Source organism: Paroedura picta, chromosome 16 (assembly GCF_049243985.1).
Source record: "Paroedura picta isolate Pp20150507F chromosome 16, Ppicta_v3.0, whole genome shotgun sequence".
NCBI classification, from domain to species: domain Eukaryota; kingdom Metazoa; phylum Chordata; class Lepidosauria; order Squamata; family Gekkonidae; genus Paroedura; species Paroedura picta.
In genome coordinates, this window is record NC_135384.1 from 10,326,418 (window position 1) to 10,349,052 (window position 22,635).

Here is a 22,635-nt window from a genome sequence, read left to right on the forward strand (position 1 = left end):
GGACAATGGAAGAAAACGTGTGTAATTGATTCTATATGTTGTTGTTAGGTGCGAAGTCATGTCCGACCCATCGCGACCTCATGGACAATGATCCTCCAGGCCTTCCTGTCCTCTACCATTCCCCAGAGTCCATTTAAGTTTGCACCTATTGCTTCAGTGACTCCATCCAGCCACCTCATTCTCTGTCGTCACCTTCTTCTTTTGCCCTCAATCGCTCCCAGCATTAGGCTCTTCTCCAGGGAGTCCTTCCTTCTCATGAGGTGGCCAAAGTGATAATAATGTGATGTAAGTAGCATGTAATATATTTTAGAATCTAACTCTTTGGTCTCAGGACAAGATAACGAACTCAGCACAGCTTGTCACTTGTGGGGATGTTTCCATGCTTGGGTGGAGATGGATGGGGCAAGCAACTAGTCTCTTTTACTTCTTTTCACAACTGGGAAAGTGTCTGCCATTAGTTACTAACCTTGACATTTTTATTTCCCCAATGTGTTTGTGAATTACAATTGACCCTTGGTCCAATCATCTTGAAAATTGGAAGGGAGTCAGAGAAGAAGACCCTCCCTGAGCTACCCTGGAAGTTTGAGGGGTGTAATTTTGATTCCTTGCTCCCCCACATGCAGCCGGCTGGGTAACCTTGGGCTCGTCAAAGCACTGATAAAGCTGTTCTGAACAAGCAGTAATATCAGGGCTCTCTCAGCCTCACCTCCCTCACAGGGTGGGGAGAGGAAAGGGAAGGCGATTGTAAGCCGCTTTGAGACTCCTTCAGGTAGAGAAAAGCAGCGTATAACAACCAACTCTTCTTCAATAATGTCACTTCCTATTTTGCACTGACAGTGGTGCCATATGTTGGCATGATGGCCAATAGATTACCCCAACACCCAAATTCTCTTACTGAGATGTGAGCTCTGGCTGTAAACTACAGCACTGGCTTTTCACTACTTATGCTTGTTTCTATGGACCTATGAGTCGATTTTTCTGCAATCTTGATGTCTTAGAAATTATTTTGGCTCTGGGCAAAGAAATCATGGATGACCATGGCCCTTCAGCACCTGCTACCTTTCTAAGTTTTGATGCCACAATGATGTCAGTCCTTGGGGAACTAATTGTCAACCTGGTAATTATCAGTGTCTCTCTAATTTTCCTAATGGATTAGGGCCATAAGTATTTTTTTTATTCAGAAAAAGATTATAAGATGGCTCTATTTTTCTCATTCCCAGACCAAGGGACAGGCGCCAGCAGCGCTCTGTTGCTCTGATTGCTGCCAGTACTTGAGTACTTGAATGAGATGACTGTCCGGTGATATTTATTAGAGCAGACATATTGTGAGGAGTTACCACAAGCTGCATCCATTTCTTCTACTGGTTGTTCCATGCTGGGATCATGACTAAAACGAAATTAAGTATGCTCTCTAGCAGAGATAGAAAGGCCCAAAATTCCTCATAGAAGAAGAGCCGGTTCTTATATGCTGCTTTTCACTATCCAAAGGAGTCTCAAAGCAGCTTACAATTGCCTTCTCTTCTGCTCCCCACAACAGACACCCTGTGAGCGAGGCGGGACTGAGAGAGCTCTGACAGAATGGCTATGTGAGAATAACTCTTAACAGGATTGCGACTAGCCTGAGCTTGACTGCACGTGGAGGAGTGGGGAATCAAAGCCGGCTCTCCAGATTGGCGGCCACCATCCTTAGCCACTACACCAAGCTGGTAGGAACATTGAGTTCTATGAAATAGCTGCAGCAATCCAGTTTTTAAAAAGATGGTGTTACAAGAGTACATGCTGAAACAGTAGTCTCAGCCTCCATTCTCAGCAGATCGTAGTCAGGCAAAAGTTAGGAATTTAAATTCTCTGGAGGAGAACAGAGCAATGGATATCTGGAAGGGAAGTTCAGACCTCAAATTGTTGATGCTCTTGATGCTGCTGTCCGGGCTTCTGCCTCATGTCGGATGCAAGAAACATTTGGTTCATCGCAGCCTGGCGAGCTATTCCAGTCCAAGTTGTGTAAGTGATCCCTCCCCAATTCTGCATGAGTTTTATCGACCAGGAGACCTCGTCATTGGGAAGATATCTTCTCAAGCCTTTGCTCTGCTCCTCGAAACTAATTTCAGTGAACCCCCGTCTGAGGTTTTGATCAAGTAAGCTCTTTCCCCTGTCACATTATGCATTGTGAATACACAATTAACATGCAAATAAAATCTGATGGATAGTTTTCTTCAGTAAGCCTTCTGAATGAACTTCATTCATTGCTCAATGGCTACAGTTCATTCTAATGCCACTCACAGTTCCATCTCAGGCACAGTGACTTCCTTCTATCTACATTAATTAGTAGCTTTGATTAGTGTTGTACTGTTACACATTTACTCCATTCCAGCAATGGATATTTCCCCATGATACTACTGTTCTTAGGTCTAGGCTTGCAATTGTTAGGATCGTTAATGATGGATACATTCAGCATGTTATTTTTTCTGCATTTGTAATCTAAATTCATGTCTTTATGGAACTGCTCACAATTTTTCCTCTTTTGAATTCTTTTCCTTGGATTTCCATGCTCCAAATTGCATGGGGAGTTGGGTATACCACACAAAGCAGAACCAAGGTGTTAGGAGTTCTATGCTATTTAGTTTCCCCCTGTTTTTCAGACTTTCAAAACATCTAGCATAGTGTATGCCCTTTTTTCTGCAGCTGTGTGTTCCTACTGTTAATGTTATCGTTTTTCCCCCCTCCTTCTGATGTTTCTAATGTGCATGCAATCACTGACAAAGAAAGTACGCAACTAAACCTAATTGTAATTTGACATAGTTGTACTCAAGATTCCCTTCACATTTTATTGATGCACAGAAGCATATAATTTAAAAATGTACAAAGGAATATTGAAATAGTTGGGGGTATATAAACATTGGGTTTTCTTTTTTACTATCCATGCATTGTTTTGGTCATGTAGTTTTGAGTTTTGACCATTGCAGCATGGTGCCAAAGAACTACCAGCACATCCTTGCTTTGACATTCGCTGTAAAGGAGATCAATGAAAATCCCACACTGTTACCCAATGTCACTTTGGGATTCCACATCTACGACAGTTTCCATAGTGCCCAGATGACTTACAAAGCCTCATTGAACCTCCTTTCCACACAGCATCGGCTGATCACCAACTACAAGTGTGACTTTCTGAACAACTTGATAGCTATCATTGGGGGACTTGATTCTTGGATTTCACTCTGTATGGTCACCATAACAAACATCTATAAGATTCCACAGGTAGGTTGCATGGTTTTTTTTTTTTTTTTAATGAACTTCCCATTAAGCCGAAGTTACCAACAAGATAGTTTTAGGGAGGGGAAGACCAACTATGTCATTAGAAGGGAAGATATTACGGCTGAAGCTCACTTACTTTGGACACATCATGAAATCAAACTCGCTAGAAAAATCATTAATGCTCGGCATGGTCAGTGGCAAAAGGAAACGTGGTCGCCAAAGCATCTTCTGTCTCGACACGATCAAAGCTGATACAGGGATGACCATGAACCAATTAAAAGAAGCAGTCAGAGACAGGGGCGCATGGTGAAGACTTTCCTATAGAATCGCCGAGGGTCGGACATGACTGAACAGATAAGCAGCAGCAGCAGCAGCTGCAGCATATAATGTTAATTCTCATATTTCAAGTGGATTGAAGATTCTTAAGTTAACCATTAACATATTGACCACATAGTTTAAGGCAGGGATAGTCAAACTGCGGCCCTCCAGATGTCCATGGACTACAATTCCCAGAAGCCCCTGCCAGCAAATGCTGGCAGGGGCTCATGAGAATTGTAGTCCATGGACATCTGGAGGGCCGCAGTTTGACTACCCCTGGTTTAAGGCTTTAAACACAATTTTAGTGTGTAAATCACTCTGCCAAAAATAGAAACAAAACCAGGGAGAAAGGGAACCTCAATGCAGAATCAAGCCAAAGAGGTGCTCACTCAAAGGAGCTGATGTCTTCAAAAATGTTGGAATTTTATCAGAAGAAATATAAAGATGACATCAATCATTGAAACTCATGCAAATGTAATATACATACTGAAGAAGATGACAAATTGAACCTTTATAAATTGCCCACTAGCAGAAAAAAATTACATTACCCAAAAGGAGGGAGGGGCAACCAAGATTACATGCAAGCTGGGAATGAACAATAAATAAAGAAAAATTAAGCTTAATTAAACAAGTGACAGCAAGGGGCTTCCTTGTAGGAAGAAGACCTGATGACCAAGGCAACCAACCGGCAGATGGCTCATAATTCACTCTGGCAAACATTAATCTCAGATCTAGTTATCATAAAGCAATAGCCCTCTATAGAATGTTACCAGTGAGTGGAGCATCACATGATGCTCATGCTACTGACATGAGCTGTGATGCTTGATTCACCTTTGGAGAAACATTTATGTTATATTAACAGTGAGCCACAACGTAGCACGTTACCAAGTGATTTGATAGAATCATGTATCATGCACCATTTGAATAGCATTAAAGCAAAATGAACCTGTGCATTCTTTCAGCTCACCTATGGCTCCCTTGTGTCAGGGTTGACTGACAAAACATTGTTCTCGTCCATGTACCAGATGGTGCCCAATGAATCCAATCAGTATCTTGGGATTGCCTATTTACTCCACCACTTCCAATGGACTTGGGTTGGGATCTTTACAGTGGATTATGCCAACGCAGAGAGGTTTTTGCAAGATTTAGTTCCAGTGCTTTTCCAGAGAGGCATCTGCTATTCCTTTATAGAAAAAATGCCCAAATGGACCTACACTGAGAGAATGTTCAATCTGTTGTCAAGTAACTTGGCAACATTTTCAAGTCACATGAACAGTAACGTCAATGTGTTTGTTGTCCATGGTCAACCACCATCCATGTATTACTTGTCCTATTTTTTGCACATGGCAGGCCTTCAATCATCTATAGGGAAGATGTGGATTTGGACAACCCACTGGGAGTTTGAATCAAGTATGACCCAAAGACACTGGGATATGCACCCCTTCCAAGGTGCCATGTCCTTGACAGTTCACTCAAATGAACCTCCAGGATTCCAGAGATATCTCCAGATGATAAATCCTTTCTGGGCAAAAGAAGATGGCTTTATTCATGACTTCTGGGAGCAGGCATTCAACTGCTACTTGAAAATTTCCAGCATGGGTGAGGGGGAGAATATCATAGAACCCTGTACTGGGAAAGAGAAGATGGAGAATCTTCCTGGGTTTTTCTTTGAAATGGACATGACTGGCCACAGCTACAGTGTCTACAATGCAGTCCACACTATTGCACATGCTCTACAGACTATGTATGAATCTCACACCAAATATAGAGCATTTGTGCCTGAAAGGCAGCTGAAGCCTTGGAATCTGAAGCCTTGGCAGGTAATTTCTCCCCCTTTTCAGATTTCTGTTTTTCTTCTTTGTTAAAATATCTGTATTTCTCCTTCAAGTTAACCATAGGGAACAAATTGGGCTCAGTGGCTTTCTGCTGCTGAACTTTAAAATGGGTAGATTTGTCCAGATCTAAAGTGTGCTCACCCTAATGAATGCAGATACATGATTCCAGTGCTTCATTGTTTTTGTATGTGTGTGTGTTTGTTTCTTTTTGAGCTTAGCTCCATCCCTTTCTGAGAAACACAGCATTCAACAACAGTGCTGGAGACACAGTTCGTTTTGATGAAAGTGGACAACTAATTGGAGGGTTTGATGTTGCAAAGTGGGTCATTTTTCCAAACAAATCTCTTGTTAAAGTAAAAGTGGGACAAGTGGATCCTCAGGCTCCTTCAGGCAAAAGGCTGACAATACTAGATGAAAGAATCCATGGGGACACATGGTTTAACCAGGTACTTGGTTGCATAGTAAAACAAAAAGGAGGATTGCTATGAAATTAAATATTCAGGGTTGTTGTCTGTTTTTTCCCCTGTTTGTCTCTTTAAGACATGCAGAATTACTGAATATATTGTTATCATCCCAGTAAATAAATGAAGTTGCCACAGGAGGAGCAGCATCACCCCATAAGTCACCTGGCCTAGATGGGATTCCTCCCAATTTGCTTATTCACTATGCAGATTGATGGGCTTGTACCCCTTACATATTTGTTTACAATAATCAACCGACCAAGACAAATCCCAGATATATGGTTAAATTCTCTCATAACCCCAATATATAAAAAAGGAAGAACAGTACCCTGGTAACTACCATCCCATCAGTTCATTCTCAACCATAGGTAAATTCTATGTGAAACATCTTGCCTCCAAACTTATAAATTGGACTTCCAACAATTAGGGCCAGAGCAAATAGGGTTCAGGAAGGAATATACTACCTTAGATCATTGCACTGTCTTAGCTTTTTAAAGCCAGAAATACATAAAATCTAACATGGGCAAATTATTTGTTAACTTTATTGAGCTAAAGAAAGAAGCATCACTGCTGCTGAGAAGATCGATGGTCAAAACAGATCCACAATTATCATTAGAGAACAGATGGGAGACTTGGATATGACCTCAAAACTGCTCAGGAGTAAAGCTCTGCTTGGAAGTCGAAACCAAGTGTTAGGAAGTAGGCGTGACTCAGCAGCAACAACTTACAAGACAAATGAAAGCAAAAGGGGTCTACAGAAATATGTTAATAGAGAGAACCTGGAAAGGGACCCCTAAGCCAGCTGGGTGTAGTGGTTGAGAACGGCAGTTTCTCATCTGGAGAATCAGATTTGATTCCGCATTCCTTCTCCATAGGCAGCCAGAAAGTAATCTTTCCTTGATATATAGATATATATGCAGACGTGTAGTGCTTGTTTGATGTAGAAGAGGGAAAAGAGTACAGAGACTAATATCCTGATCAAACTGGGGGGGAGGGGGGAGGGGGATGGGACATGAACTGTGTTCTAGCCAGCCACTTGGAAACGTTCTGACATAAGTACATATATAACTTCATCAAAGGGATTAGAACTCAGCAACATGGCCAAGGTCTCCCACAAAGATAATTATGGAAACAATGTTCTAATATTTGTCGGGAAGGGTTGCAATAAACCTTTTGTATATCCACTAACACAGATCATGCAAGAATAAGGCAAGAATTCATTAGGAGCTAGGGCATTTTAAAAAAGAAATTTAGTAAGCATAAAATCATGACTACCCTATTGTTCTTCCAGCTGGTGTTCCTCTTTCCAACGATGTGTCTATTGATGTTTCTGAATAGGTGTGGCCCATTTCTGTGTGCAATGACAACTGCTACCCTGGTTACAGAAAGCAACAGAAGGAGGGACAGCCATTTTGCTGCTATGATTGTACTCAGTGTCCAGAAGGGATGATCTCTGCTAAGAAGGGTAGGAGACAACATTTTACCATATATCCAAAGTATCACGTATGATATATCAGTGATAGGTGAAATAATAAGGCATGGTACAAAATATGGTCCAGAAAAGCAACTTCATTGCTCATGGACCACCAGATGTGCTCAAGAAAAGCAACCTCATTGCTCATGGATGACCAGAACATGAACAGGGAAATGTAATACTGAAAAATGTAGGTTAGACATGACTAGATTTTTTACTCGGTTTCCCAAGTTCCCCTCCTCATTATCTTTTTTTCTCAGAATTCTGGTGAACCCTTTAAAGAATAAATTGCCTTAATTTAGTTAGTAACTTGCCTCTTCTTGTATAACCTGGAGGTCTAAATGACTGAGTGGATGGTGCTTCTAGAAAAGTTATCTTTGATTTTGGGCATCACATTAGTTTATCAGCTCTCTTGCATAACGCAACATTCTTCATCTTCCTTTCTAGACATGGATGCTTGCATCAATTGTCCACCAGATTGCTACACAAATTTATATCACAATGAATGTATGCCCAAGGTGATAAGCTACCTCTCTTATGAAGAACCTTTGGGGATCAGTTTGGTCTTTTTTGCTATTTCCTTTGCTCTGATCACAGCTGTGATTCTGGGAATCTTCCTGAAGTACCAGGACACTCCAATCATGAAAGCCAACAACCGAAGCCTCACCTACATTCTACTTCTTTCTCTCATGCTTTGCTTTCTCTGTACCTTGCTCTTCATTGGAGAGCCTAAACATGCGACCTGTGCATTCCAGCAAATAATTTTTGGCATCATTTTTTCCATTGCAATTTCTTCTGTTCTGGCCAAAACTCTCACCGTGGTTGTGGCGTTTATGGCTACTGAACCAGGATCCAAGATGAGAAAATGGGTGGGGAAACGCATGGCAAATTGTATTGTCATTTCCTGCTCTTTTGTTCAGGTGGGCATCTGTACAATTTGGCAAAGCATTTCTCCTCCATTTCCTGATGTGGACATGTACTCACTGACTGGGAAAATCTTAATGAAATGTAATGAAGGGTCAATCTTAATGTTCTACTGTATACTAGGCTACATGGGCTTCCTGGCTATTGTTAGCTTCACTGTAGCTTTTCTAGCTAGGAAGTTGCCTGACAGTTTTAATGAAGGCAAGTTCATCACTTTCAGCATGTTGATCTTTTGCAGTGTTTGGTTTTCCTTTGTTCCTACTTACTGGAGTGCTAAAGGGAAATACATGGTGGCTGTGGAGATCTTCTCTATCTTATCCTCCAGTGCTGGCTTACTGGGTTGCATCTTTTTCCCTAAATGTTACATCATCATCATGAGGCCTGACCTCAACAATAAAGAACAACTAATAAGGAGGAAAATCTAAGCAAGAGTTTGAAGATTTTTTTTCTATTTGTGGTAATAAGTAGAGATGTCTGTGAAGAAAAGTAAAAGAGGCCCGATCTAAAACTGAATAGGAGTACAATTGTCATTTCTGTACCTGTTAATTCAAAAATAATTCTGTCTGAGAACAAAACTAGCCAGGTGGAAATAGAACAGGCCTGATTCTCTGGAAAATGTACTTAGAGTGGCACCCTCTGTGTCTAACATTTCTGCACATTTAGATGGAAGCAATTAGCACTGAAATAAGTGGGATTTTTAAAAAACAAACCAAAGGGGGTGAATTTTGGTCTGAATGACTATAAAATAAACATTGATTGACTGAAAATTCAAAGGGGTCAGTTCATTACATTTTTATGCAATTTAGTCTTCTAATTGTAACTAACAAACTACCAATTGTAACTAACAAACTACCATTCCCATGAATCAGGAAAATAAAATTATATTGATTAATTAAAAGAATGGAGTCTAATTTGTATTTCTTCACTCCTCATGTCTTTGTGTACCCATGATGTAACAGTATGTATGTGTATGTATGTGTGTGTGTGTGTGTGTGTGTATGTGTATATTGTATATTTACACATTTATATTTTATATTTATTTATATTTACACATTTATATTTACACATTTATATGTGTGTATGTGTATATTTATATACTGATCAAGAAAGTTCATGACACAATAATTGGTGTAGCCATTACATACATTTCTTTAGTGCTTTTAGTTAGTGTTCATTTTGTTTCCTTGTTGTGTTGTGCGTGTAGTTGGGTCCCCATCCTCCATTTTCTTAAGGGACATTTTTGGGGGGTGGGAAGTGTAGGGGTGTGTGGTTGCGTGTGTACGCGCGTGCGCATCCATCCAGCTTGTGACTGTGTCATGTTTGCCATTTGTGTTTGTGTGGACAGGTTGTTTTTTGGAGGCTCGAACAGGCTTTCTTCTTTTCAAGCAGTCCCCATGGCCTCCATACGCTGTTTGTGATGTCACCCTCTGCTCTTTTTGTGTGGGAAAAGGGTTTGCTTTTCAAGGCAAGAGACATTCAGAGGTGGTTTGCCATTGGTTGCCTCTGCATCGCAACCCTCCTATTTCTTAGGGATCTCAGATCCATATAGTAACCAGGGCTATTCTTGTTTAGCTTCTGAGATTTGACAATGGGATACCCTGTTCTATTCAGGTCAGTGCATACTTTAGTGTGTGCTTAATCTGTATATCAATATCTTATATCTTAGTGGAAGTTAGAAAGAGGAGCTATTGCTTGAATCTCATTCTTTCAAACTATCAAGAATCAGCCTCAGGTACCTCAACTTATAATATACAGACTCATCAATGATATGGACATATTTTCCTGTTCTGGTTTCAAACTAGTAATTGCAGGTGGATCTTGCTCTACATTTAGGAAGGGAACTTGAGTCATTCATTTTCTATGCCCTCTTATTCCACAAGTTCAACTAAGAGTTGTGGCAACTAAGACTTGTGGCAATAGCTCTGGACAAAACTGTGAGCAGATGTCTTTTCCTGAGTCAGGTGCCACCACAGAATAAGTCCCTCCCCTGTGATTATTAACACTGTAAGTGTCATCCTAGCTAACCCCCAGTGGATGGCAGGAGACACCACAATTGAAATATAGAACAAAACAAGAAATGGGTATAAGACCCCTTTGTAAGAACTAAAGCTCGTTTGATGAAATCAGGAGCAAACAGTCCTTTGTCACTCTGATCTCTCTGAGACCATTTACACACTGGGAACTTCACTGCCCCACCTCCCATGCAGGAGCACAGATTGGGGCAATTGAGGTGCACCGGGCCAAATGCTCCCCCATGTGGGTGCAGGAAGAGGTGGGGCAACCTGCCACGACTCATACTCCAGCCTGCAACCTGGCATGAAACCCCCAGTGCTTAAACAGTCTGAGAGTTTTAGGACAGGCATTGAAATTTGCTTAGGGGCATCAATGGAAATGAACTAGAAACAGTGGGAAATATAAAGACATAGGCGCATCCCATAATACCACAAATCATAATGCCCGTCAACTCACAGAACAGCTGTTCAATGCAAAGCTGACTGCCTGATGCTATGACATCGAAAGTCACTGAAGAAAATGGGGGAATGTGGATCTGTGAGAGAAATGTTGTCTTCCAGTTGGTCCTAATATTACTGCTTTTGCTTGGCTTATGGCCTCATGCAGTGTGTGAGAAGACACAAACATGCAGAAATAGTGACCACCTGCCCGTTTTGCACAAGTTTTAGCAACCAGGAGACCTTGTCATCGGAACAATTACCTCTCAGAACAGCGATTGATTTGGGTAGCAAGTTTTGCAATGATTTCAGCTCCTACATAATAGGTCTATTAGTTTGTCTGCTTACTATCGATTGAAAAGGATGTAGGCCTCCAACTTTGTCACAATCTGTATTCCCCAAAGACTTCTTTCCTATTGTAGAACCACAAGGGAATTTGCTGACCTGTTAGAACTTTGGTCACAACAAATTCTCTTTTCAACTCACACAGTTTACAAGGTAGCAGGTGTGGGACCTCGAAGCAGTCCTCAGTAGTGTGCAATTATCTCCTGCCAAATTGTCTGAATGATTGGTTTCTTCCTAGTTTGCAATGTATTCCTGCAGGCACGATCGAGGGGAATAATATGAATTTTATTTAAGTGGTATGAAATGATGACATTTTCTTCAGCATTGGTTCTAGAGATAGACACAGGGCTCAGATGATCAACTGAGTTCCCCATTCACTTTCTACTTTATGGTAGGTTTCCTTCAGCGATTACCATCATATATTCTTTCTTTTCTTTTTAAAATCACTTCTAGGTATAATATTGTAACGTATTTCTTCTCTTCAACCAATAACTTCAACCTTTCTGGTTTCTTTTTTAATCTAAATAAAAAATCAACAGTGAAATAGCTAACAGCTACACCCAGTGCAATCCAAATGCTGCTCTTTGAAATGATATAATGCAATAGTTTTCATAACAGCTCTGATCAAATCTCCTCTGATCTAGTATGTTTTCTTATGCTTGCATCATAAAATAAGCAAAATCGATTTCTGTTCTTTTTGTATGCTGATCTGTTTCTTACATATGCTGGGAGAACAAATAATTCTCATTGAGTGGCAGCAAGAAGACATTTCCTTCTATGTCATTTTTTAAAACCAAAGAACCATCAGTCACATGAGGAATGATGCGTCAAAAGTGGTGTGATAAAATATGGTGGCTAGAAAAGCAGCAGCTATCAGCTGGAAGGGAAGACTCGTCGTCAAGATGCTGCTGCTACTGATGCTAGTGCTGGTGTTGCCCTGCCATATAGTGTGTTGGACGTCTTCCATTAATTGCTCCATATATGACGACCCCTTTCCTATTCCTCACAATTTTTACCAGCCAGGGGACCTTCTTATTGGTGGGATCGCCAGTCAAGTTGCTTACTTCAATAACCTGCTATCTTTCCTAGAACACCCATCACGTATGGTGCTTGATGAACCTGGGTAAGGATTTTGGTTTTCTTTCTTTGACTTAATTTGATCATTGTGTTCAGTTGGTGAGTAAGTAACCACTGATGGACTTTCTATTCCATTTAATGTGTTTTGGGTATATCCCACCTTTCTCTGCCATGGGAACCCAAAGTGACTTCCATTGATCTTCTCACTTCCTTTTTATCCTTTGTGATTTTAGGTAACAATTGCAACCCACCTCCAATAGAGGGTTCCTAAGTGGATCCATAACTATTGTCCCAATATATAAATCATGTGAACATCTGCCCTCTGTTCATTGTTTTGGACCCAAAGATGTGTTGCTGTATCTCTTCTCCCTCTAGAAGTAGCAGATAGTCACATCTGTCTGGTAAGGGGTATTTCACCATGTCCAAAAGAGGACTCTGGTAACAACTTTCTTTTTGGCATAACGTGGCCACAGATTCAGATTCAGAGTACCTTTATTGGCATAAAATTGCAAAGCATAAAATGAAAATTTCAAACAGTTCCAGATGTAAAATCTATCGTAAAGTATTTTCATTTAAAATTGCCAGTAAAAACTTTGCTGCTTTTATAATAAAGTTCTGGCTCTGGCCACAATTTTATTAATGTAACTAAGCATGGCACAGCATAAGTGGATCCTGCCTCGGTGATCAGTTGATCACCAGGCAGCCATATTCCAGCAAGGTGCCCCCAATGTGGGGTGGTGAAATGCAGCACGTAAAAAATTTGAAGTATAAAGTCATATGAAACATGATAGCGATCTAAAAAGATGAAAATGATTCCATATGAAATCAAACTTACATGAAAATGAGAGTCTCAGCAAAGGCAGAGAAAAAAACTCCAGACTTCTCTGTACCCTTCAAAATCCCTGTCATTTACAGACAGAATTTTCATTGCAAAGCAGTATCAAATATATAATTGCTAAAGGCATAGCTAAAGAAACCAATTCATAAACTGGATGTTCAGTTGATAAACATTCTAAATGTAATTTTGATTGCTTTCCTAAATATTTTTTTGAAGGTCAGTCACAAAAAACTACCAGCATATCTTGGCCTTGGCATTTGCTGTAAAAGAGCTGAATGAGAATCCCAACTTCTTACAAAACACCAGTCTGGGGCTCTACATCCTCAACAGCTACAGCCTGGGAAGGATGACTTTTAAGGCCACCCTCAGCTTACTTTCTACACAGCAGAAGCTGGCCCCTAACTTCACATGTGATAACCGGCAGAAAGTCATAGCTGTCGTAGGAGGGCTTTTGTCTGACACCTCTGCTCATATGGCCTCAATCCTGAACGTCTACAAGACTCCTCAGGTAAGCAGGAAGCATGGAGGGGACATAGGGTTCAAAATTCTAGCACATTATGGAATATTCTGATTTCATTCTTATGAACAAAATTATTCTTTTTTCTTTCAGCTCACTCATGGGTCTTTTTCCCTTACAAAGGCTGACAAACAACAATTTTCTTTCATATATCAGATGGTGCCTGATGACACCTATCAGTACAGGGGAGTTGTACAGTTACTCCATCATTTTAGGTGGACTTGGATTGGCCTCCTGGCTATGGATGATGACAACGGAAACCAGTTTTTGCAGAGAATAGTACCTCTCCTCTCTGAGAACAGCATTTGTTCTGCATTCACATACAAATTACCAAAGACGACTTATCTAAAGGATATTTCAGAGCTGCTTGTAAAGCAGCTTGAATTGTACCCAGTTCTTATGGACAGAAAAACCAATGTATTTTTTGTACATGGAGAAGCTCCAACCATGATGGTTCTAAGGATGACTCTTTATCTCGCTCCATTTTTTTTATTGCCTCCTCTGAGTAAAGTGTGGATAGTGACATCACACTGGGACTTTGAGTCATTCTCTTTCTACAGGATTACAGATACAGACACCCTCCATGGTGCCCTGTCCTTTACCGTTCATTCTCATCAGCCTCCTGGATTCCAAGAATTCCTGCGGACCATCAGACCTTCCTGGACTGGAGGAGATGGTTTCATTCAGAACTTTTGGGAGCAAGCCTTCTTCTGTTCATTGACACATAAGCAAGTAGATATGAAGGATACCTGCAGTGGGGAGGAGAAACTGGAGAGCCTTCCTGGCCCTTTGTTTGAAATGCAGATGACTGGCCGCAGCTATAATGTCTACAATGCTGTCCATGCTGTGGCCCATGTTTTGCACAAGATCCAAACACATGAATCCAGATTGGTAGAAGGTGGGCAGGTGGATGTTCGGAATATACAGCCATGGCAGGTACAGCAATTATTCAAACTGGTCATCAAAAATAGCTGGAATTCATCTGATTTCGCAATTTGCACATACAGTCCCCCCCATCCCAAGATAATAAAAGCTCATGTCTTTTCAAATCACTTTATCTTTGTTTATAAGTTTGTATAATTTGACTTCTTTTCAAATACTAAAATTTACTTAATCTGGATCCAATTTTTTCAGCATTTAACTCTTTCTTCTCTTTTATATTCTTTTTCCATCTAGTTACACAATTTTTTAAGGAGAATCTATTTCAACAATAGTGCCGGAGAAACCATACAGTTTGATGAAGATAGAGAATTAGTTTCTGTTTTTGACGTGACCAATTGGCTTATCTTGTCAAATGGGTCCTTTACTAGAATAAAAGTGGGACAACTGGATCCTCAGGCCCCTTCAGGCAAAGAGCTGACTCTGGCAGAGGATAAGATTGTGTGGCATAAAAGCTTTAACCAGGTGAGAGAAGGAGACCAGCATTTGGTTTTCTCAATTTGATTTTTCCTTTTGTGAGCAAGCCAACCCCCTCCTGTGCAAATAAGAGCAACATTTAAATGACCAATATCCGGGGGAGGATTACATAATTCTGTGATTGTGTTCACTTATATATAATTGCTTTCTGGGCCAAGATAGAATAGACGATTTTGATCATTATCAACTCTTAACTGTGTATATTAGATATCCACATTTCTGTCACCGTATGCTTGATAAATCGCAGGTCAATGGTGACAGCACAGAGAGAACCTTTTTTTTGCTACAGAATTTTAATTTCTTTTATCTGAAGTCATTAATCATTCAACCCCCCCAAACAGTATTCTGGAAAACCATCCATTATCAAAAGCCAATAACTTGGTCCTAAACTAATTTTCTGTTTAAGGACAGGTGCTTCCCGTTTCAGTCTGCAATGACCCATGCCAGCCTGGCCACAGCAAGACAAAAATGGAGGGAAGGAAATTTTGCTGCTACAATTGTACTCCCTGTCCAGAAGGGATGTTCTCTGGGCAGAAGGGTAAGAGGCCTGTTGTGAAACAGTCTGGTAGAACAAGCAGAAATAATTGGAAAAGCTATGTTAGTCTGCCATTTGAAGATACGAAAATGCAGCTTTCCATGACATAAAATTAAACACTGTGACTTCCTGGATTCTTGGGATAATTACAGGGCTAAAAGCACTTCACTGTATAATATAGAATGCTAGGAACTTCTCTGTACTTGAATATACAAAATATCATGGCCCTAAAGTTCCCACCGCTGACAACAAATACACTTCTGTTTTTAACACTTCTGTATGTCAGGCTGGTAGAACAGGAAGAAAAAACTGGATAAGCTCTGTTATTCTGCCATTTTGAGATAAGAAAATTCAGCTTTCTGTCACATAGAATAAAACACACTTACTTTATTGATTCTGGGAATATGGACAAGGGTAAAAGCACTTCAATATATGATATAGAATGCAAGCAACTTCTCTAAACCTGGATATACAGAACATCAGGGCCCTAAAGTACCCACCGCTGAGAACAAATACACTTCTGTTTTTAACATAGATTGTGTCAGGCTGCATGCCTGACAAGCTACTAAAACCATAAGCTACACCATTATTTCAAACCATTGACATTTACATAGTGAGAAGGACGTGAAAGAAGAGGAAGAAAGAAAAATAATTAATTTCTAGCTCATTGATATCATTGTCTATTAGATACTGGTCATAGCTTTGAAATACTGAAATCGTTTTTTTTATTCCTTCAGATATGGATGCCTGTGTCAAATGTCCAGATGATCACTATCCCAGCAATGGCCATCGTGAATGCCTTCCCAAGTTCCCAACCTACCTTTCTTACAAAGATACTTTAGGGATCATCTTAGTTACCTTGGCTGTATCTTTCTCTCTGTTCACAGTTTTGGTGCTCGGAATTTTCATGAAATACAAGAACACTCCCATTGTTAAAGCCAACAACCGGAGCCTCACCTACATTCTCCTGCTCTCCCTCCTACTTTGCTTCCTCAGCTCCTTGCTGTTTATTGGAGAGCCAGGGAAGGTGACCTGCCTTCTGCGCCAGACAACGTTTGGCCTCATCTTCTGTGTGGCTCTATCTACTGTCTTAGCCAAAACCATCACTGTAGTCCTGGCCTTCATGGCTACCAAACCAGGGTCCCACATGAGGAGATGGGTGGGTAAAAAACTGGCCCATTCTATTGTCCTTTCTGGCTCCTTCATTCAAGTACTTATTTGCACTCTTTGGATCTGTATTTATCCCCCATTTCCACAAATGAATATTCATTCCCAACCCAAGACAATTATCCTGGAATGTAATGAGGGTTCTGTTGCCATGTTTTACTCTGTCCTTGGCTATCTGGGCTTTCTGGCCAGTGTCAGCTTCACAGTGGCTTTCCTTGCCAGGAAGTTACCTGGCAGTTTTAATGAAGCCAAATTCATCACTTTCAGCATGTTGGTCTTTTGCAGTGTTTGGTTCTCCTTCATTCCAAGCTATTTGAGCTCTAAAGGCAAATTCATGGTGGCCGTGGAGATCTTCTCCATCTTGTCTTCTGGTGCTGGATTACTGGGTTGCATCTTTTTCCCAAAATGCTACATCATTTTGCTGAGGCCAGAGATGAACATTCGCGAACAGATGATTAGGGTCATGTGAGGATATCAGCCCTATTATTCTAGATTCCACATTTTGGGCTTTATTAATACTAATGTAAAGAATAATTCAAGACTCTTCAAAGTATGCTGTTTCTGTGGCAATATATCTTCTCACAGCAAAAGAGGCGTCTAGAAAATCTGTGCCGAGCTAGGTGATTTGTGACATTCTAGACTTGTCCAGAACATTGGCATGCTGTACTTACTTTTCTGGATCCTTTATTCAAATGGTTATTTGTACAATTTGAGAAGTTTTTCCTCCCTCATTCCCTCCAAGTGAATGCTTTTTTCTAGCAATTCAGTCAACAGGCTCTCAATTGTATAATTTAATTTTGATAGATTTAATGTTGAAAAGGAAAAGAAAGGTCTTCTAGCTTCTCTGCCTGGGATAGGGCCAGGTAGATTGAAGGGAGGTTTAGGTATTTAATTTTAACAGAATTAAATGTTAAGCACAGAAGTTGCTCCGCTCAAGCCTTTAGCAGTGGCAGTTCATCTTGGTTGGGAGACAGGGTCTATTCTTTTTATAAATATTTACTTGAGGAAAGCAGCATACCAGATCCAACTGTTCTTTTTCTTATTCTTCTTTTATATCCCTCATTTCTCTACTTGAATTAATTACAAATCAATTTACAAGCAACTGTCCCTTACAATACCCGCAACAAACACCCTAAAAACTGCTCTGTGAGAACAGTTTTAACAGAACTGTGACTAGCCGACATCACCCAGCTAGCTTCAAGTGGGGAAGTGGGGAATCAAACCCACAGTCTCCACATCAGAGGCTACTGTTGTTAACCACTGTGCCATGCTGAATCTTGACGCATTAAGCAAGCTTCATAATTAATGAATCTGTATGTCCAGGTAAACTATGATAAGCCAATTTCATAGTTGGTGACTAAGGAGGAACAAGGGACTGCTGAAATGGCAGCAACTATGCTGTTCCCCATGATACATCCAGCCTTTTGTTTACAAACATATATTGTTATACTACCATTATATATTCAAAAGAAAGGAGCTTCTGTCACAGATCAAGTACCTGATGATACAGCTGAACAATCCCTTTTCCATGAACATGTGGAACACAAGGGGAAGGTCAGGTCCAAATTCTTAGAAATAATCGCTGAAACAAATCCCTTTTAGAGGAAGGGTGTTGAAAAGGCAAAGCATCAGCTCAGGATTAAACTCTCTGAAAAAAGCAGCAACACTGAGTTGCAGACAACATATAAGAGTTGATTGGAGAGGAAGGATGGAGAAAGACAAGAGATCCTGGTCAAGAATAAAAGGTAAGGAACTAAGAGAAGGGAAAAGGATCCTAGCAGGAAGGAAAGACTAGAGATGCAGTAGTGTCATCACGTACAAGCGGTGGGAGAGAATCCAGTGCAAGAAGCTAATGCTTCAGATAGTGGGGCCAAGAGAGCTTATTTTGTAGCATTTTTATAGAGATCGTAGGAAAAAGGAACATGTAAGGTGTTCCTTATTAGTGATATAATTCCCAATGGAATCTTATCAGGGTAATCTTATCACTGTCGTCCCTAATATTTTGTGGTTGACTCCACCATCCATGCAGCTAATTTGTAGATGCACACACCATCCTGAGTTAATATTCCCAAGGTAGTGGCAGGATGAGAAATGTTACAAAACCTCTGACATACATGACATAACATGCTGTGATGTGAAATGTGTGACATAGGGACTGATTGGGGGAATCATTAAAGGCATTGGTTTCAGCTCCTATATCTTAGGTCTAGAACTTTAGAAGAAGGTAACTGTGTCTGGTGAGTGCCAGTTGAAAAGGGCGTGGTTTCTTACATACACAAACAAAATCTCAAAGTAGAGGTCACAGGGAAATGTCAAGGATAGTTTTCTATGTGGATGAAATCATGAAAGATGGCACCTACTTGGCTGGAATCCGCATTGCCTAGAGAGAGAGTTCATTGACATTTTAGCAACAAGAAAGTAAAAGTTTGCTTGTTAGAACTCTGGGGACAAGACATTATCCTGTCTACATGGTTAATTGGCAGGGTAGCAATTATCTCCACCCAAATTGGCCCACTGATTGTTTACTTCCTGGTTTGCAATACATTTCCTGTAGGCACAGACATGATAAATAACAAAAACCTCTTTTAAGTTGTGGAAACCTATAACTGTTTCATTACAACTGCATGAGAATTAAACAGGGCTCCGGTGATCAATTGTATTCCCTTCTCCCATTCTATTTTACGGTACCTTTCTTTCAACTCCTACCCTGCTATATTGTTATTTAATTTTATGCACTGTCTGTGAATTTTCTTCCCTGATATCTCACCAGTACCCATCTACACATCGTCTCCCTTACGTCAGGTCCTATCCTCTACTGCCAATAGGAACCACGCCCTGCCTTCCTTCCAGTGACTCTGCACTTATCCTTACTGAATTGCGTCTTGTTCTCATTGGCCTGCTTTTCCAGCATATTCAGATCTTGTTGAACTATATCTCTATCTTCTGGGGTGTTTGCTACTCTTTCAAAAGTGGTGGTATGTGGAAATCTACGCATAATACTGTACCATATGCCTTCTCTTCAACTAACTACTCCATTATTTCTGTGGAGTTATTTGATCTAAGGAGAATCTCAACAATGAAAAATCTGTTACCAAAAAGCCATACCCAACATAATAAAGATGTTGTTCTTTGAAATTAAGTAATGTCATAGATTTCATAAAGGCCTTTATCAAATGTCCTCTGATTTGATAGAATTTCCTTGCCTTTGAATCATAAAATGACCCGAAATGTTTAAATAACTTTTTATATTCTATTTATGAATTGGTCTAGTTGCTTCGTCAATACAATAAGACAATATGAATACCAATTATGAATTATAGCTCAGGAAGACATGTTCTTCTGTATCAGGTTTTAATCCAAAGTACTAACAACATCATCAGCTGCATGAGGAATAATGTGGCAAAACTTATGTGATATAATTTGGTGAATGGGAAAGGAGCTGGCTGCAGCTGGAAAGAAAGATTTGTCATTGAGATGCTGCTGCTACTGATGCTGCTGCTTCTGCTACCGTATCATATAGTGTGTTGGATGTCTTCCATTAATTGTTCCATATATGATGACCCCTTTCCGATTCCTCATAACCTTTATCAGCCAGGGGACCTTCTTATTGGTGGGATTGCAACTCAAGTTCTTTATTTCAATAACCCGCCAACTTTCCTAGAACACCCATCACGTATGGTGCTTGATGAACCTGGGTAAGGATTTCAATTTCCTTTTCTTGACTTAATTTGATCACTTTGCTTCATCAATGAGCTGGGATTATTGTAGATTTTAACTGATGTCACTGTTTCTAACTGGTAGATCAATTTTTCCTTTTATCCATTTAAATGCTGTGTCTCTTTTTCCTTTAAACTGTAATGTTTCTTAGGGCTAGATGGGGCACTAGTAGCTTAGCCTGGTGAAGATGGAAATATGCTAGCTTTGCTGTTTTCATGACCTGAGACTATATAGAAAGGGAGGCATCAAAAATCAAACCCAGATTCCTGGCCATATGTGCAGTTATAAGTTGAATTCTGTCCTGGTGTGCTTCCTGGTCAGGACATTTCGCCCCAGCAACAGGCCCCCATCTTTGAATGGTTTAGTTTATGATGACTACCTTTGAGCCACCCTACTTTGATGGGCTGAAAGCTGGGTCTGTTTACCTTGTTTGTTGCAGCCAATAAACACACTAGGGGTGGGAATCTAAAAGAAAATATTTTATCTGCACAGAAATAAAAGTAATTGGTGCTTGGGAATACTTTCTCAAAGGAAGCATGCAGGTCTTTGGAAAGTTTCAATTTTTGGGGAAATTTTCAACAAAGAATTACAATTCTCTCTGTTCGTTATGGTTAAGAAATAATTATTTTATTGGTTGGCTTTGGAAACTTGCCAGATGAGCTCATCTTCAGGCAATTCATATGAAATATATTCATGTGCACTTTTGGTATTTTTCTGTCTTATTGTGATGAGACCTAATGTCAGATATCTTATTAACATCCCGCTGTTCATGGAGAGTGGACATCTCAGATTTCAAAGAAGTCACATTACACGTTCAGTCAAACTGAATGTTTACCATTTTGATTTCGGGTTTCTGTAAGTAAGAAACATATCTTTCCATTTGCTCCACATTTTCTTCCACCATCATTTCCATCAAACTGAATGCATCTTTCAAAAATATCTCTGAATCACATTCCACCTACTTTATAGCAGTTTTAGACAAGAATTGCAACTCAACGCCAAAAGATGGTTCCTGCATGGATACATACATTTTGATCCACTGTAGAAATCATGAAACATCTGTCCTCTATTCACTGTTTTGAACTCACAGATGAGTTGCTATGTCTGTTTTCTCTTTAGAAGCAGCAGAGAGTCACATGTGCCTGTTTATTCTTGCAACTTAAGCTCTTTTCTCCACCTCTTGGCTACTCTCAGACTTCTGTGACTAAAGAAGAAACCAGCTATAGATTTGATGGTTTTACAATAAGGCTTCTCGATCTGAAGCTGGATTGAATCAGGGCTTAATAAAGCTTCTATGTAATTTTATTTTAGTGAATGACTTAACTAGAGAAACATCTGTGAGATCCTTGTATGTGGAGACTTATATATACAGCACAGGTTCCGCCTCAACCCTGATGCCACGCAGGATGTACAATGCATACACCCCTATTTCCTGCTGAGATGGTCATATCCATCCCCATTTGGCCCTACGTGGAATTAATGAGAGGCCATGATAAGTATTGTCAATGCTTTTTTTTTCATTGCTAATCAGTATAACCTAAAGCAGTGGTAGAGCCTCTTGTGGCGCAGAGTGGTAAGGCAGCCGTCTGAAAGCTTTGCCCATAAGGCTGGGAGTTCAATCCCAGCAGCCGGCTCAAGGTTGACTCAGCCTTCCATCCTTCCGAGGTCGGTAAAATGAGTACCCAGCTTGCTGGGGGGTAAACGGTCATGACTGGGGAAGGCACTGGCAAACCACCCCGTATTGAGTCTGCCATGAAAACGCTGGAGGGCGTCACCCCAAGGGTCAGACATGACTCAGTGCTTGCACAGGGGACACCTTTACCTTTACCTTTAAAGCAGTGGTCCCCAACCTTTTTATCACCGGGGACCACTCAACACCTTTTCCATTGCTAATCACTATAATCTAAAGGAATGGTTAAAGAAATTAATTAATCAACTAAAAGATCATGTTGTAGGATGAACACTGTAAAAGCAATTTTGATAACTATCCTAAATAATTTCTTTGCAGGTCAATAACCAAAAACTACCAGCACATTTTGGCCTTCACATTTGCTGTAAAAGAGCTGAATGAAAATCCCAATTTCTTATCAAACATCAGTCTGGGGCTCTACATCCTCAACAGCTACAGCCTGGGAAGGATGACTTTTAAGGCCACTCTCAGCTTACTTTCTGCCCAGCAGAAGCTGTTCCCTAATTTCAGCTGTGATAAGCAGCAGAAAGTCATAGCTGTGATAGGAGGGCTTGTGTCTGACACCTCTGCTCATATGGCCTCAATCCTCAACATCTATAAAACTCCTCAGGTACGCTAC

At 40.4% G+C, this 22,635-nt stretch overlaps 2 protein-coding genes across 2 annotated transcripts; both read left to right on the forward strand.

Annotated features, from left to right (window-relative positions):
- The first annotated feature begins 1,866 nt into the window (after positions 1-1,866).
- LOC143825157 (vomeronasal type-2 receptor 26-like) lies at positions 1,867-8,689 on the forward strand. Its single transcript, XM_077313182.1, has 6 exons — positions 1,867-2,135; positions 2,964-3,255; positions 4,533-5,390; positions 5,624-5,851; positions 7,205-7,331; positions 7,788-8,689. The coding sequence occupies exons 1-6, from the start codon at positions 1,867-1,869 to the stop codon at positions 8,687-8,689; spliced, it is 2,676 nt and encodes an 891-aa protein (XP_077169297.1).
- Positions 8,690-11,907: 3,218 nt separating this feature from the next.
- LOC143825158 (vomeronasal type-2 receptor 26-like) lies at positions 11,908-17,078 on the forward strand. Its single transcript, XM_077313184.1, has 6 exons — positions 11,908-12,182; positions 13,191-13,482; positions 13,585-13,860; positions 14,668-14,895; positions 15,319-15,445; positions 16,180-17,078. Exons 1-6 carry the CDS (start codon positions 11,908-11,910, stop codon positions 17,076-17,078), a joined length of 2,097 nt encoding a protein of 698 aa, XP_077169299.1.
- The last annotated feature ends 5,557 nt before the right edge of the window (positions 17,079-22,635 follow it).

Coding starts and splice junctions, on each gene's coding strand:
- LOC143825157 (XM_077313182.1), top strand. CDS start 1,867: ATGGATATCTGGAAGGGAAGTTCAGACCTCAAATTGTTGATGCTCTTG. Junction 3,256..4,532: donor ACATCTATAAGATTCCACAG/GTAGGTTGCATG, acceptor GCATTCTTTCAG/CTCACCTATGGCTCCCTTGT. Junction 5,391..5,623: donor GGAATCTGAAGCCTTGGCAG/GTAATTTCTCCC, acceptor TTTTGAGCTTAG/CTCCATCCCTTTCTGAGAAA.
- LOC143825158 (XM_077313184.1), top strand. CDS start 11,908: ATGGTGGCTAGAAAAGCAGCAGCTATCAGCTGGAAGGGAAGACTCGTC. Junction 12,183..13,190: donor ATGGTGCTTGATGAACCTGG/GTAAGGATTTTG, acceptor ATTTTTTTGAAG/GTCAGTCACAAAAAACTACC. Junction 15,446..16,179: donor GATGTTCTCTGGGCAGAAGG/GTAAGAGGCCTG, acceptor TTATTCCTTCAG/ATATGGATGCCTGTGTCAAA.